Here is a 17,447-nt window from a genome sequence, read left to right as displayed (position 1 = left end):
GGTCAAATTTATTTTTTAATTGCTCAAATGACATGAGCTCCCCTCCCCCCTCATACAATCCTCGATACACCTGATCCCTTTCTGGCACCAGGTGTCCAGGATTTTATTACCCATGATCATAAAAATTAATTTGTTCTGGGATAGGGGCGTTTTGGAGGACAGCCGTACTTTTAACCCAATAATCTGGTTTGTCCTTTGCCACATTTGAATTATGTGCTTTAATATAGGGCTGTCTGTTTTTTAATTATTAATTTAGTATCCAATTTATATATAATTTCTCCTGCTATCATCTCTCCTATTGCGTGTGGCAATTTTGTGCCTAGATGGGTATATTGCCTTCCTCGAAGGATGATGCAATAAACCTCGATTGGTCTGCGCAATAATATTTTTTGAAGTCTGGGATCCTCATTCCTTCAAGACTGTAATCCCAAGTCTCCATGGAGACAACCTAGTCAGTGGGAAAGCTGAAAATATTTGCCCATTGGTAACAATTTTGGCCTTAGGTTTATGATATAGTGCTTTGACCCAACTTTTGAATGATTGTCCCAACCCAAATTTTTCCAACACTTTAATCAAAAAGCCCCACTCTAGTCTATCGAAGGCTTTTTCCTTATCCAGTGCCATGGTAATACTTGGGTCCGCCCTTGACTGTGTCAGATGTATTATACTAAGTAACCTACTTGTATTGTCTGCCGATTGCCTTCCCTGCACAAGCCCCACCTGATCTGGATTTATTAGCTTTGGCAGATACCAAGCCAATCTATTTGCCAGAGCTTTGGCTACTATTTTATAATCCATGTTTAGAAGTGAAATTAGCATATAGGAGGACAACTTTAGTGGGTCCTTATCATCTTTAGGAATTACCATAATTATTGCCATTGAAATAATTTCCTGAAGAGTATGGGTCTCAGCCACCTGTTCCACCACGTCCATGAACAATGGTGTCAAAGGGAGGAGTCACGTGATGGAGTAGCGGCCGGACGGTGAACTCCAGCCCTCTCCAGAAAAGTCGGAAAAAACAAAGGAAAACACAAAGGCACAAAAATAAAAATTAAAGTAAAGTGAGTATAAAGGTGGAAAGAAGATGGCAGCGAAAAAAGAAAAATCAAAACCAACGGTAAGAAGAGAGGAAGAGAAGACAACGGAAGAAGAAGGAGAAGGCCTTACCTGTTCGAAGAGGCCCGCGGAGGAGAGAGAAACCCGCTCCCTCAGGTCGGTAGAAAGTGGACTACAAAAATGGCTCGCTGAGCCGAGTAAAAGTGCGCAACCGCGCATGCAAGAAAACACACCGACGGGAGGAGTGACCAGCTGGGGAGTCGATCTCCACAGCCGGCAATGACAGCTGCAGAACACCTGCAGCAAAAGGAGAATATAGAAGACAACGAAAACAAGAAAGAAGAGAAGAAAAGGACAATAAAGAAACAACAGATGGCCAACCCAGAGGAAGAGGAAGAGGACAGTGAAATAGAAGAAGAAGGGAAAGGCAAGACAAAGGATATACTTTCTCTTATTAAAGAATACATGGAGTCATTTAAAGAATGGCAAGCGCAAGAATTTAATGATTAAAGAAGAAAAATAAACAATACAGAAGAGAAAATGAATAAAATAGATATGACCTTATCAGAAATGGGAAAAAAAATGGACAAGGTGGAAGAACGAGAAGCAGCAGTAGAAATGGAGGTAGAAGACTTAAAAAAGAAATTAGAGGAATCTAATAAAAAAAGTTAAAGAGACACAAGAACTGTTAGCTCAGAAAATAGATATAATGGAAAATTATAACAGAAGAAATAACATAAAGATAGTGGGCCTTAAGGAAGATGAAGAAGGCAAGAATATGAGAGAGTTTATAAAAGATTGGATCCCTAGGATCCTAAGATGTCCAGAACTACAGCAAGAAATGGAAATAGAAAGGGCACATAGAGCATTGGCCTTTAAACCACAACCACAACAAAAGCCAAGATCTATTTTAGTAAAATTCCTAAGATATACTACAAGAGAAAAGGTACTGGAGAAAACAATGGAAAAAGTAAGAGAGGGCAACAAGCCACTGGAGTACAAAGGGCAAAAAATCTTCATTTATCCAGAAATAAGTTTTGAACTCCTGAAGAAGAGAAAGGAGTTCAATACAGCAAAAGCGATTTTATGGAAGAAAAGGTATAAATTTATACTAAAGCATCCAGTGGTATTGAAAATATTTATTCCAGGACAGCAAAACAGACCATTCTCGGATCCAGAGGAAGCACGAAAATTTGCTGAACAGTTACAAAATAGACTGAGAGATGAAGACGTGTAACGAGAGTACAAAAGACTGCGAACTAAAAAGACACATAAGTTTTGAACTTCTGAAGAAGAGGAAGGAGTTCAATACATCGAAAACGATCTTATGGAAAAAAACTATTCTCGGATACAGAGGAAGCAAGGAAATTTGCAGAACAACTACAAAACAAACAGAGAGATGAAGACATGTAATAAGAGTAAAAATGACCACGATTTATATGTATGTGGGTAAAGAGGTATATGTATAATATGCATACATGAATGTATCCGTATTTAGAGGAAAATATAGATAGTATAGACAAGAATTAATAAGGGAAGGAAATGGAATAGAGGGAATAAGGAGGGAATTAAAAGAGTGACCTTTGTTACATATGAAAAGTGAAATCTTTTCTGGGGGGGGCTGGGTGGGGAGGAGTTACGGTCACTGCAAAATCAGCTGACGCTTGCGAGTGAATTCGCAAATCCAAATGAAGAGGGGAGATGTGGTTGTCCGACAAGGGATAAAAGACAACTCAGGAGGGGAAGGGGGGATTGGGGCTAAAGAAGTTTTAAATAGGAGAATAAGGAAAATGTTTGATGTTTTAGGAATGTTGTCTTATAAAGGGTTCAAAACAAGAAAACAGAAATGGATAAGAAGGAAAGGTAATGATGGAGAAACGGAAAGGGAAGATAAACAAAGCATAATATGGCTATGTTGAACTATATGACTTTAAATATTAATGGAATACATAACCAAATTAAAAGGAAGAAACTGCTAAATTTACTGAAAAAATAAAAAATTGATATAGCATTTGTGCAAGAAACACATTTAACTGAATTGGAGCACAAGAAATTAAAGAGAGATTGGGTAGGACACGTAACAGCAGCATCGTATAATTCAAAAGCAAGAGGAGTAGCTATATTAATTAGTAAAAATGTGCCATTTAAAATAGAAGAGGAAATAATAGATCCAGCAGGGAGATATGTAATGATAAAATGTCAGATATATTCGGAGTTTTGGAATCTACTTAATGTATATTCACCTAACGAAGAAGATCAAAAGTTTATGCAAGATATCTTTTTGAAGATAGCAGATACGCAAGGGAACATATTAATAGGAGGGGATTTCAACCTGAATTTGGATTCAAATATGGACAAAACTGGGAAAAAAATTAACAGAAAGAACAAAGTAACCAAATTTATAATTAAATCGATGGAAGAAATGCAACTTTTGGATATATGGAGGAAACAACACCCAAAGGAAAAGGAGTATTCATATAACTCGGCTAGACATAAAACATACTCAAGAATAGACCTATTTTTGTTATCAGCTCGTATGCAAGATAGAGTTAAAAAAAACAGAATATAAAGCTAGAATACTATCAGACCATTCACCCTTATAATTGACAGTAAAGTTAGAGGACATCCCTCCAAAAATGTATAGATGGAGATTAAACCCCATGTTACTTAAAAGGCAGGATTTTAGAGAATTTATTGAAAAACAAATTAAAATGTATTTTGAAATAAATACGAAATCAGTGGAAGATAAGTTTATACTATGGGATGCAATGAAAGCATTCATTAGAGGGCAAATAATAAGTTATGTAACCAAGATGAAGAAGGACTATAATCAGGAAACAGAGCAGTTGGAAAGGGAAATAGTAAATATAGAAAAAGAATTAGCAATGAAGGAAGATACAACTAAAAGAAGAGAATTGGCGGATAAAAAAATAAAATATGAAACACTACAAACATATAAGGTGGAGAAGAATATAATGAAGACAAAACAGAAATATTATGAACTAGGTGAAAAAACGCACAAAATCCTAGCATGGCAGCTTAAGACAGAACAAGCTAAGAAAATGGTATTGGCATCAAGGAAAAAAGACAAACAAATCACATATAATCCAATGGAGATCAAGGAAAACTTTAGAGAATTCTATGAACAATTATACCAAACTGAAAACGAAGGGAAAGAAGGGAAAATAGATGAATTTTTAACCAAAACTGAACTATGAAAATTACAAATAGAAGAACAAAATAAATTAACAGAACCATTTGAAATAGTAGAAATACAAGAGATAATAAAAAAATTACCAAATAATAAGACACCAGGAGAGGATGGATTCCCAATAGAATTTTATAAAACATTTAAAGACTTATTAATTCCGCCCCTCCTGGAAGTAATCAACCAGATTGATAAAACACAAAGCTTACCAGATTCATGTAAAACAGCAATAATTACAGTAATACTAAAGCAAGGGAAAGATCCACTCACACCAGCGTCATATAGACCAATATCTTTACTTAACACAGATTATAAGATAATAGCTAAACTATTAGCAAACAGATTAGCAGAGTATGTACCAAAAATGGTAAATCTAGACCAAACTGGATTTATCAAAAAAAGACGCACAACAGACAATATTTGTAAATTTATTAACTTAATTCATGCAGTAGAAGGGAATAAAGCACCAACAGTAGCAGTTGCTTTAGATGCAGAGAAGGCCTTTGACAGAGTAGAATGGAATTATTTGTTCAAAGTATTGCAAAAATTCAGTTTACTGGAGAAGTATATTAATTGGATTAAAGCATTATATAAGGGACCATTAGCGAAAGTGACAGTAAATGGACATGTATCAAAGCAATTTAACTTAAGCAGGTCAACGCGGCAAGGATGCCCACTATCACCTTTATTGTTTGCTTTAGCTATAGAACCACTAGCAGAATTGATAAGAACAGAAAATAATATAAAAGGGATAAAAATAAAAGACAAGGAATATAAAATCAGTTTATTTGCGGATGATGTTATAGTATACTTAACAGAACCAGAACTATCAATAAAAGAATTATATAAGAAATTGAAGGGATATGGAGAAGTGCCGGGTTACAAGATCAACGTAAATAAAAGTGAAGCAGTGCCTATGAATAATGCGGATTTCTCAAAATTTAAGAAGGAATCACCATTTAGATGGCAAATGGAAGCAATAAGATACCTAGGTGTACAAATAAACAAAAATCTCGGCCAACTATATAAACTCAATTATTATCCACTAATGAAAAAATTACAGGACGATTTAGAGCATTGGAAAGATTTACCACTAACACTAATAGGAAGGATAAACTGTATTAAAATGAACATTTTTCCAAGGATATTATACCTATTTCAGGCATTGCCAATACAACTGACAGAGAAATTCTTCAAGGAATTAAAGAAAATAATAAGGACATTTTTATGGACAGGGGGAAAACTGAGGATAGCACTAGATAAATTAACAGAATGGTATAAACAAGGAGGCTTACAACTGCCAAACTTTAAAAATTATTACAGAGACGCACAATTAAAATACCTATCAGATTTTTATCAAACAAGGGAAAAGCCAGATTGGACTAGGTTAGAATTAGATAAAATAGGGGAAAAGATACCTGAACACATATTAATTATATAAATGGGATGAAAAATTGGTACAACATAGAAGTTCTCCAGTATTACATCATCTACTCAATATTTGGAAGAGGATTCATGTAGAAAGAAATAAAACAAATTATCAATTGCCAAAACTAATATTGATGCAAAACAAGTTACTCCCTTTTACAATAGATACCCTTTCCTTTAGAGAATGGGAGAAAAAAGGGATTAAAAGAATAGAAAATTGTTTTTCAAGAAATAGATTCTTATCCTTTGAACAAATGAAAGATAAATACAATATAACTCAAGATACAGTGCTGGCATACTACCAGATGAGATCCTACTTGAAGGATAAATTAGGAAGCAGTTTGAGTTTGTCAGAGGGAAGTAACTTTGAATATGTGATTACAGATAACACCTCAAAAGTTAAATAAATGGGACCCAACAGTATCTGATAGATGTTTTCAATGTAAAAAAGAAATGGGAACAACAATTCATGCAATCTGGACATGTGAGAAAGTAGAAAAATTTTGGGAAGATCTAAATCAGATATTAAATAAAATAATAGAAAACAATATACCAAAGAATCCAGAGATCTTCCTCCTAAGTAACATAAAAAACAAAGAATTTGGAATTGATTTGGAGGATGCACAAAAAAGATTTGTTAAGATAGCTCTAGCCGTAGCAAAAAATGTATTATGTCAACCTGGAAATTGGAAGATAATTTGAAAATACAACAATGGTATATAGAAATGAATAAATGTATTCCATTCGAAAAAATAACATATAGTTTAAGAAATAATATTGAAATATTCGAACAAATATGGGAGCCTTACATTAAACACAACAGCGAAAACCTACCGGGGACAATCACTACCTAAGTTAACGGAAGGAAAAGGAAATGAAAAGAATGGACTCAGTGGAATTTCTGGTGTATTTTTATTGAATGACAACATTGTCTGACTGGTTTAATGTATCCTAGAGTTTATACCTTAAATGGACGGGAGGGGGGAGGTAGGGAGGGTGGGATGGGAGGAGGGAGGGGGGGGGTAGAAAATGGCACTGTATATGTGTGAAAAGGAAAAAGTGTGTATCATGGTTAATGCGATTTATGGTGTGAAAAATAAAAAATAAAAAAAAAAAACAATGGTGTCAACAGGTCCTTAAATTTTGTGTAGAATTCTGGAGGGAACCTGTCCTCTTTCGGAGGCTTATTGGTCTGTAGCAAGCTCATTGGTTTTACTATTTCTTCCTCGGAGAAGGGAGTATCTAATCCTTTCCACTCCTCAGGCTCTAAATTTGACAGTTCCAAATTAGACAGAAATTCTTCCATTTTATCAAAATCACCAACTGATTTGGATTTATATAATTGCACATAGCACTGCCTAAATGCTTCATTGATTTGCTTTGGTTTATAGTAAATTCTGTCCACCTCTTTTTGGATTACATTAATTGTTCTTGCCATTACCTCTGCCCTCAACTACCAAGATGTGAGCTCTTTCTCCTACCTCATAGTACCTTTGTTTGGATTTCAATATCACTTTTTCCATTTTATATGTTTGCATGGTTTTGTACTTAACCTTTTTATTGATTATCATTTTGTATTCTTCCTCTAAGCCTGAATTTTTAATAATCCTTTTTCAGTTGAGTTATTTCCTGTTCTCATATATTGATCTCCCTCGTATACTCTTTTTTTAATGCCTTTAGTGTATCCAATTATTTGTCCTCTCAGATAAGCTTTTAATTTATCCCATAACAGTAATTTGTTGGCAGTGAAAGTGGCCTCACAAAATATTTCTATTTGAACTCTAATGAAACTACAGAATTCTGGCTTTTTCAATAGCAATGGGCGAAGGCACCATCTGTTTGCCATAGCTTGCTTGTCTAGCATGACACTAGTTAAAGTCAAAGGTGAATGATCTGATAATAGCCTTGCCGTGTATTCACTTTCTACAATTCTACCCTCTAGCTGGGCTGAGGCTAGAAACAGGTAAATTCTGATGTAAGAATCATGTTGTTTTGAGTAGAAGGAACAAACCCTCTCCCTCGGATGCCAATATCTCCAATGATCCACTAGATTTAACTCTTGCATGAGATCTAGAGTTGTTTTTTTCAGCCTTGGCTCTTGTCACTTTTTTTGCCTATTTAGCCAATGCTGGATCCCCTCTAATTAAGTAATTTTACCACCCTTCTGCCACGTATAAAAAGACATTTTGGATAAATCTTTCATCATCAAAATTAGGGGTGTATATATTCATTGGTTCTGAATATATTTGATAGTGAACCATTATGAATCTTCCCATTGGGTTAATAGCAGTGTCTTCCATCGTTAATAGGGAACATTTTTCCCGATTAAAATGGCTACTTCCCTAGTCTTGGAACTAAAGGAGGATACTATCCTGTCCTACCCAACCCTTTTTTTTAATTTTGATGCTCGTTGTTTGTGAAATTGATCTCTTGCAAAAAGCCCACATCCACCTACATTTTTAAAAAATGTGTGCCAAGATTCTCTTCCTTTTCACCTCCTATTTAAACCATTGACATTAAAGCTCAGGAACGTAACTGTTTCTTCCATTGCCCTGGTATTCCTTCTCCAGATTCCCTCCCTTTATCTCTCTCTCAAAACATTTGTCCCTCACCCAGTCCATGATGTTTGTTCTGTTGGTTCTGCTGATCACCCTCAAAATAAATCCTGGAGAACTAAAACAAGAGGTTTAAAAAAACAAACAAACAAATGACAAATTATCCATACATCTTTTCCCCCAACCCCGTTCCTTCCGTTTACCCTTGGCACCAGCCTAAGAACTTTTGGTGCCACCTCCCTTCTCATCCTGGAGTGTGCGCATTGCACCCTTTTTCTCACTTAACCACCCTTTTGGTCACTCCGCAGCTTGCAACAAATAATTTCTTTTTCCCCCCTACACTATAATATATAAGAAAAACTTTTTTTTAATGAATAGAGTGTAGTGCTTATTTCTATAGTATTTATATTGTTTACAGCCAATTATTTACAAGATCATTTTCCATTAATTTTTTTCCCCTCTTACCACCTCCCTTAGGAGTTTTTTTGGGGTGGTAATCAAAGTATTTACATATTCTAGTTCCTCTCTGGCCTCTGTTTTTAAAAAAAAAAAAAAAATTCTTCCATCTCCCAGATAGAAATACTTTCAGGGTTTCCCTGAAATCTTTCATCATCATAGACCCAATTCCCTTGTTTCTTACAGCATTTTTTAACTGGGTCAAACGCTTTGGGATTTAAGAGCACTGTGGTTCACTCTGGATAAAAGAGTATTTTACCCCCTTCAAATTCTGCAGCCCCCCCCCCCCCACCCCTCTCTAGCCCATATAGCTACTGAATGCAGGATCTTTTCTCTGTCTTGATATTTCACAGTCTGATCAAGACAGAGCACAGTGTCTGCCCTGAATTTAGTTTCGGGAGAGAGGATTGACAGGCCCCTCTAACAGAAGGCCCCCTTCCCTATTTTCTCTTTCCCAATATCTCTGGGATCCAATTATTTAAAAAGAAATGTTATTGGGTCTCTTCCCTCTACCTTCTCTTTTACCCCTACTATTTTTTATATTATTTCTTTTGCTTAATTTTTCTAATACACCTAATCTTTTCTTTTTTTAATTTTTCTATTTCCTAGGCATCTCTATCTTTTTCCAGTCTTTCTATATTATCTTCCACCCTTTCCACCCTATCATAGTAACCCTTCCTGACAATTTTGTTTCAACTTTCTACCCAAGATACACAAACCCAACTATCTGGGTAGACCTGTTGTTTCTGCTTGCTCTTGCCCCACCGAACTAGTTTTGTCTTACCTTCAAACTATCTTTTCTCCCATGGTCCAATCCCTCCCCACCTACATCCATAATACCACATATGTCCTCCATTAGAAAAAATGATTCAAAGAAAGTTGCCTAGTTTTATTGAATTAATTTCTGTATTTTAGATTTTTTTTAATTAACTAGCTTCATTTAGAAATTCTTATCTCCGTCAGAATTCCCACGAGCTAAAGTTCTACAATGGGAGTGCGAAACCAGATTTGTTTCAGCACTATTTTTACATAGACTAAATAAATCCTGTTAGGTTACCATTACTTTGTAAACTGATACTCTACATCCAAAGGATAATAGATTCAGCCTTATTTCAGGACTACAGTTATTTGTTTAACCAGGTTACATCTTTAGAATATATTTGATTGTTTTTTTCCCCTTGGCAGAGGAGTAACTGATTTATCGATATTTTCAGATTCTGAAGCTGCCCAATATTCCATCGAGAAAAAGCATGCAGCTGAGATGAATGGAGAGATTTCTGATGAACTTTATTCCCAAGTGGCTCAGAGGTTATTTTCTTCTTGTTTACTGAAATATTCACAACCATACCTGTTAAATAATATTGAGACTGTTATTCATGAGACAACTTACTTATAACACCAAGATAAGTACTCATTTACCATGTTTGCTATTTTCTTAACTAGTAGGCGAATACCTCGACCAGGAAGTGCAAGGCCTGCACCTCCTAAAGTAAAGAAGCAAGAAAGTGCAGACTCTCCCTCAGAAAGGTATTGTGATATATTTAGAATCCACTTTCTCTCAAATAGAACAATACATTTCTTACATTATATTTAATGTATTTTCTACTGGAAAATTATGCTGTAAGTACATTGCAAGATGATAATATAATAGCAATTATGAGGACAAATTTATGTTATTTGGCTTTGATTAGATTTTATTATTTGTCAACTTGATTGATTAACCTGTTAGTAATTCACTAACCATAATTGAGTCTTTGCTTTAAGATTTTATGGTACCACATCTCAGTTGTAAATCAATTGGTAAACAGTATTGAGGGTGATCTGCTGGAGGCATTCAGTGGATTGTGCAGCACCAGCGGGAGAGAAAGAATTGTCGACTTTTCAGTTTGAACCTTTCATTGAGGCCCAATGTTCCTCTAGCAGATTGTGCTTTTGCTCCAGAATCCAGCATCTGAAGTCATTGGTGTCTCCAGTCTTGAGGACAAACCTTACAAAGCTCAATCCCTCTGGAGAGGGGAGGAGAGACGAAAGCGGTGTATTCATTAGAAAATTAGTGAGAAATTCTAGGTGCCACTGTTTGATCTCTTGATTCAGGTATTGCCCACTTGATTGAAAAATTGCTAATTAACTCAACTATTTAAAAATGAGTGTGAGAAACCAAGAAATGTTAAGCTTCAATTATAGGGATGTTACTGGAATCCATTGTCGGGGAAAGAGTGACTGATCATTTAGATTTTATGAACTCATTAGAGCCAGCACAAATTTGACTAATCAGTTAATTTTGTTTGTTTTCTTTGGAGATGACACTTATTGAGTAAATAAGGAATTGCCTGTGGACATTATTTGCATGGAGTAGGATTTAGTAAGGTTCCATGCAGGAGGGTGTAAATAGAAATTAAATTACATGAAATTGGACAAAGCCTTTCAGCAGGAGAATTGTTTGGAAGTAGAGAGTGAAAATATGTTTATGATTCTCACACTGCTCTGGACTGAATTCTAATTGCCATTTTTAACCCCTTTGTTCATTTATACCATCCTGAAGCCTCAGACTTTCTTTTTTACTGTTATCTCTGAGGTAATGTTTTGATATTGCAAACATTTTAATCATGATTCCTACATTTAAGTCCTAGGAATTGATGCATATTGTGCGAAGCAAGGACATGATAGTGTGGTGTTCCCCGAAATCAAAACATTGCCCCCTTCCCTTTTCCTTTCCCAATCTCTGATCAAATCTTTCATCCAACATTACTTTCCCAAGAAGCTCATGTTTTTTACCTCCCTGTGGTCAAATGCCTTGCTGAAACCTACTTAATGCTCATGGACCCTCTTTATTAGTTCCTTAAGCAAATTTAGACTAGTTAGTTAAATGTTGGTAAAATAAGAAATTTATTTTACATTTCTAACTTTAAATGTTCAGCAGTATAGCATAAGTAAAACCAGAGGTAGACCACAGAGCACTTTATTGGATAACATTATGGCTAATCCTCTAAATTAATTCTATTTTCTATTCAGTATCTTAATGCTCTCCTTGATTCTCTTCATGCCCAAAGACCGATAAATTTACTCTTCAGAAAGAAATGGATGCTCAGTTGAATTCCTTTGACAAAATTCCTAATTGGCCAACTGCTTATCCTGATTCTACAGCCTGTATCCAGTGTCTATTAGCATCTACCCTGTCATACTCACTAGTTTATATTTTTGGATAGATATAATTCAGGCCTGTTATATTTGACCTTTGCCAGGGAGGGAGGTTCTCTAGTTTCCATTTGTTGAGTGCCCTTGTATTCTTCCTTGAATAAGGATGTCAGTACTGAAAGAAGAGTAAAGACTAACATTTTTATCTTGGTACATTGTCAAGCTGTTTAATTGAACTGGAGTTATCTTTTAGAACTGATTCAATTTAAAATACAAGGATAGTTGTCTGAAATTTTTAGTTATTATTCTTGTCAGTGGGTGAAATCAGTCAGGTGGTGCAGATGTTGAGAGGAGCAGTCAGCCAGTGTTATAAAAACAAAATCTCTTTCCCCCATATGGTGCTGAAAATGCAAGAAAATCATTTGCTGATTGTTGAATGGCAAGTTATTTTCCCAACACAAAGCAAAATAGAATTGTGTAGCGGACGCTACACTGCTCCTGCAATAACACACACAACCAGACGGGTTGAGCTCAGTGAGCAGACTAGTTTATTGCAGGCTGCTGGGCTACACTTGTACTCCCAGCCCGGACCTGATTGAGAACTGCGCTGGAGGGCGCTGACGTCACCCGGGCTTCTGAGCCCCGTGCTGGGAGGAAGGGAAAAGCCCCGATAGCGCCATTTTGGCCGGCTGCCCCGCCACATGGTTTACAAGCGGGGCCGGTTCGCCTGCCTAGTGGTGAGCCTCCACAATAGCAACTATACCTTTATTTTAAATTACATTGTTAGTTTATTCCAGTATTTCTCAACCGATGTTCCCCGGAACCCTAGGCTTCAGCAAAAGGTCACTAGGGGTTTCATGAGAAACAGTGATAAATAGGCTAATGCATTTTTGAGTAATTCTTGTTTAATTTTATATTCGTAATTTTACTATACACGGACTCCATATTGTTGGAAAATCCTTGGTTATTATAATAAAGGCTTCAACCTCATTATTTAAAATTACAATAATCATAGGGAATGTATTTAGCGATGTCTATATGGCGCCTGTGTGAAACCACCTTCACTGGTTAGTGGACAGGACCATGTATCATTGCAAAAGGAAATCTTGAGATGTTTCAGCTACTGCTGGGGCTGAAAAGTGAAGAGGGCTATCAGCAAATTTCAAGTCTTATTGAAATCCACCTGGAGGAATTGTGGATCAGAATCGAACATTATTTTCCCTCCCTTTCAACACAAGTTGTATGATTAGGTGAGGTATCCATACTCTGAATCTTCTGGTCATCCTGAGATCTTGACTTTAAAAGATGAAGAACTTTGTGAGCTGCAGTCTGATTGTACACTTAAGATGAGATTTACTGACCTACCTCTGGACAAGTTCTGGATTTCTGTGAAAGAAGAGTATCCTACCATTCATAGGAAAGCAATAAATGTATTGCTGCAGTTTTCAACTTCTTACATGTGTGAGAAAACCTTTTCTTATTTAACAAGTATCAAAAGCAAAGACAGAAATCATCTCCTTTCAGTTGAAAATGAAATCTGTGTGTATTTATCTAAAGTTTGAACACAAATTAAGTATTTGTGTGGCAAAAGACGGGCACAGATTTCACATTAGAGGAGCAAATTTCACTATCTAAATCGGCTTCGAAAATAACATTTCCTTGGCCCATATATTTGTTCATAGGACTTGTACCTTGATTTCTCTTATGCCTTTTCAACATTGTCAATAAATGATGTTAATGGTTATCTGCTTTTGTTCTGTTTATATGTGTTATACATATGTGATATTGGTTATTTATGTTTTTTTTTGTGTGTGTGTTTACAGATTTTTGTGAATGAAAACCTCAGTGTAAGGTCTCATAAATGAGCAGTATGATTTTTTTTTGCATTGCCAAATAAATTTCACAATAAAAGGGGTTATTTTTTCCTTAAACAAGTTATCCAAAAAATATAATGTTTACCACATGAACTATGATAAAAATATAAAAAAGATAGATATTAATAATGGTATATAATAATTTTTATTCAGGGGTTCCCTGAGAAATGAAAAATATTTCATGAGTTCCACAAGGGTAAAAAGGTTGAGAAACACTGGTTTACCCTAACATTCTAGGTGAAAATAGCAAGAGGTTTGGCAAACTAAATTTGAAATGTATTAATTGGTAATGAATACAATGATATGATTGAAATGACCCTCAGTATTTTGCAGTATGATATCATAATACAGTATTCAAGCCATATTCCAATAGGAACATGACCTTTTTTTGAAAAGTTTATCTGACTGTTTGAATAGCCAAGGCTATTCCTAATGTGGGTAAATAGGATTAGTATAAGTGGCCCAATGGTTAGCAGGACTTGTTTATGTTCAACTATTACAAAAAATACTCTGCAGATGACTGCTTTGACAGTTGTCATGCATCTAGTCTGTCATTTAACATTTCATATGGAATCATGTGCATATCATTCAGTTTCACGTTTTATTTAATATATTTTTGAAGTTATTTTACATTAATTTGCTTTATTGTACCTTTCCAGAGTTGGTAGTGCAAAGCCTGTGACTAATGTAATTGTGGATAGAGGAAAGAATACGGTGGAGGAAGAGGATGATGATGAACAATTTGTGGTGGAAGAAACTGTTTCACAGCTTCCGGAAATGCCTGAAATGGAATCTGTAAGTTAATTATCTAAGTTGAATTTGGTGTTGCATTAAAATATTCCATCAATCATTTTTTTCAATATTTTGGTAAGGATAAAAAGATCCATTGAAAATAATGAAAGATTTAATGTAAGGTTTTTTTAATTAAAAAAAAACCAAGTAGCTAATTTGGTGCATTGCCTTTTGTGTTCAGTCTTGGAGTTAAATTTGATCAGATGGAATGATTAACAAAACCACCCTTCTTCCCTGGCTATAACTCTGATTTGAGTGAAACTAAAGTAGCACTCTTGATTTCAAAAAGATACAGTTTTGACAGCTAAAGGAATTTGGATAGTTCCCTCTGATGCAAGGAATGTGTTTTGAAGGTACATAGTGGATAAAATATGCCAGCTGCTACAATATTGCATTTCAACAACTAGTTGTATACCCATTTGGGTTGACCGAAGACTTTTATATTCCTATGCTAGGTTTGTAGGCCGAGGGCTTTTGAAGTATTTTACCTTTGCATTCAAGTACTTAAAGTAGTACTTGATCAGATCTAATCTTCATCAAATGAAAAACAAACAGAGTGATAGTCCTCTTTTGCAGGGATCTCGGCACTCTTCCATGTTGAATTACAATAAGATAATCTGCAATATCCTCCACGCCAGGTTTCTCACTAGAATAGTTGGGTTTGTGTGTATATGCTAATGTGAGAGGCACTAGGTTTAGCAGGGAGAAAGTGAGGGATGTAAAAATTCTGTATAATCTGGCCAGCCTCATTTTAACTAATTTCCTTCTTTGGGTCATTGCCCCATTTTCTTTAAAGTACAACTTGTCAGCCACAAACGAGCCTGCAGCTGACGTGGACATTTACCCCCTCCATAAATCTTCGTCCGCGAAGCCAAGCCAAAGAAGAAGTATTTGGGAGCAACTGGTGGTGTTAGAAATGTAATTTTTATCTGAACACCAAGAGCACACTGAACAACAAGTACCTAAGCACAATATAATGTGAGAAATCATTCCTACCTTACAAGTATAGACCTCATTGCCTGTGCTTTCTAAGGAATAAACTTAACAAAAAAAACCGAATACCAATACCAATCCAAGTTTATCTTCAAAAAAAAAAGAAACTGGTTCAGTCTCTCACTACAACCTTCCCCCCCACTCCACCCCCCACCCATGTTTCAACAAGTCTCACTGTTGTGAAAGGCATTTGTATAGATGTATGGACTGGCCAGTCCAAGGGGGATGTCCCCGCACTGATTAGCCTGCGCTGGCTAAACCCAGCTAACAGCCAGCCATCCTCACTTGACAGCTCAAGGGACAGGAGCCGGAGAGCGCTCAGATGCGCATCCCAGTGCAGCTGTCCCTTCAGGTGGCCAGTGCTGCGCTTTTAGCGCTGCCACCTGAACGACAAATCAAAGGGCTGCTTTTTCTTCTTCAGGTGCATTCTTCGCAGAGAATACACCTGAAGAAGCCTATTGGCAGCTGGTGTGTCCTTCGACTAGGTAGGAAGCAGTGCTGCCACAACCCTTCCCAGTACATGAATATTGTAAAAGAAAAATACAGAACACAAATTAATTTCTTTGTGCATGATTACCATATTAAATGTGGTCGCTTGTTGCTGCTAAGCATTTGTGGCGCTTACCCATGTGCATGCACATAAAAGCCCGCTAAATTAAAAAAGTTTGAGAGTCCAGAGCCTCGGGTGGTCTGGATCTATCTCTTGTCATCTGAAATTTTGGACTTTTACTGTATATCTTATAACCCTGGATATAAGCAACTTTTAAATTTACTGCAGCTGCACACTTACATCCGTCATCCTCTATTCCTAGCCAGTATTTACTGGTGAATAGAAACTGAAATGCTGTGGGGAAAAAAAATGTACGCAGGATTGAGTGAAGTTAGAGCACAGGAAAATCAGCTTTTGCCAGGGGAAAGATGAAGGTATTTTAGGGAATTGAAGGAGCTGGAGAAGAGAAGACACTAAAGGAGGTAAATAAAACCCAGGGATGTTACTGTGAGAAGATGCCAAAGTGGGTAAATAAAACACAGCGATGTTACTATGAGAAGGTGCTAAAGGGGATAAATAAAACCCAGGTATGTTAGTGTGAGAAGATGCTAAAGGGAGTAAATAAAACCCAGGGATGTTACTGTGAGAAGATGCTAAAGGGGGGTAAATAAAACCCTGGTATGTTCGTGTGAGAGGATGCTAAAGGGAGTAAATAAAACCCAGGCATGTTACTATGAGAAGGTGCTAAAGGGGATAAATTAAACCCAGGTATGTTAGTGTGAGAGGATGCTAAAGGGGGTAAATAAAACAGAGGGATGTTACTGAGAAGAGATGGTGATGCATGCTGTATGATAGGGAATGAGGACAAAGTAGCAACATTCAGGGCATTTTAAATTTTTTTTGGAAGAATAAGATTATAATATATATGGTATTTATTTATAGATTTCTTAAAAGATATATATAAAATAGGTTTGTAAAAATAACTTGGGTCTTGTAGCTAAATAGACTTGCTCTTTAATGTAGAGCAATTGAGAAAAATAGTGGAAAATCCTGTAGTATTGAAATCCAGAATCCTGAGTTTCAATTTTCAGTTTGGAGGAAAAAGTGCTGATTTTTCAGTGATATTATTATCTTTGCCATTGACGCAGATTTGGAGAAGGAATAGTTGCAGGGTTTCCAAACTGTAACAACTCCAGGTTGGTACTGGAATGGGAGAAAAGTCCTGACACAATGTCAGTGACCTGAAAGAATAATTATCAGTGCCTCCTAATGAAGTAATCTTCCTCAGAGCAATGTGAAAACTTGACCACTGTTTTTATTATCACTTTATCACTAGAATTGCTGTGCAATCCATATTTCATGACCCATTGAGTTCCCAATTAGCATATTCTTTAACAATTTTTATATTAAAACTTAATATTTCCAGATTTTTGGTACTGAGATCACACCAGCTGATGATC

The 17,447-nt window shown here is 36.1% G+C and overlaps 1 protein-coding gene across 5 annotated transcripts in view; it reads left to right on the top strand.

The window, feature by feature from the left end:
• traf3ip1 (TNF receptor-associated factor 3 interacting protein 1) overlaps nucleotides 1–17,447 on the top strand; it is a 186,969-nt gene that overhangs the window by 94,028 nt on the left and 75,494 nt on the right. For 4 of the 5 annotated variants that reach the window (XM_069934308.1, XM_069934307.1, XM_069934306.1 and 1 more), the window contains 3 exons: nucleotides 9,918–10,011; nucleotides 10,147–10,230; nucleotides 14,372–14,507. In XM_069934308.1, coding sequence (XP_069790409.1) covers nucleotides 9,918–10,011; nucleotides 10,147–10,230; nucleotides 14,372–14,507 — 314 coding nt within the window. The remainder of the gene's footprint in view (nucleotides 1–9,917; nucleotides 10,012–10,146; nucleotides 10,231–14,371; nucleotides 14,508–17,447) is intronic. The other variant, XM_069934305.1, reaches the window with a different exon arrangement.

Source organism: Narcine bancroftii, chromosome 4, assembly GCF_036971445.1.
Source record: "Narcine bancroftii isolate sNarBan1 chromosome 4, sNarBan1.hap1, whole genome shotgun sequence".
In the NCBI taxonomy this organism is placed as follows: domain Eukaryota; kingdom Metazoa; phylum Chordata; class Chondrichthyes; order Torpediniformes; family Narcinidae; genus Narcine; species Narcine bancroftii.
Note: the sequence above shows the minus strand (reverse complement) of the source record. Positions and strands in the feature narration are given on the sequence as shown.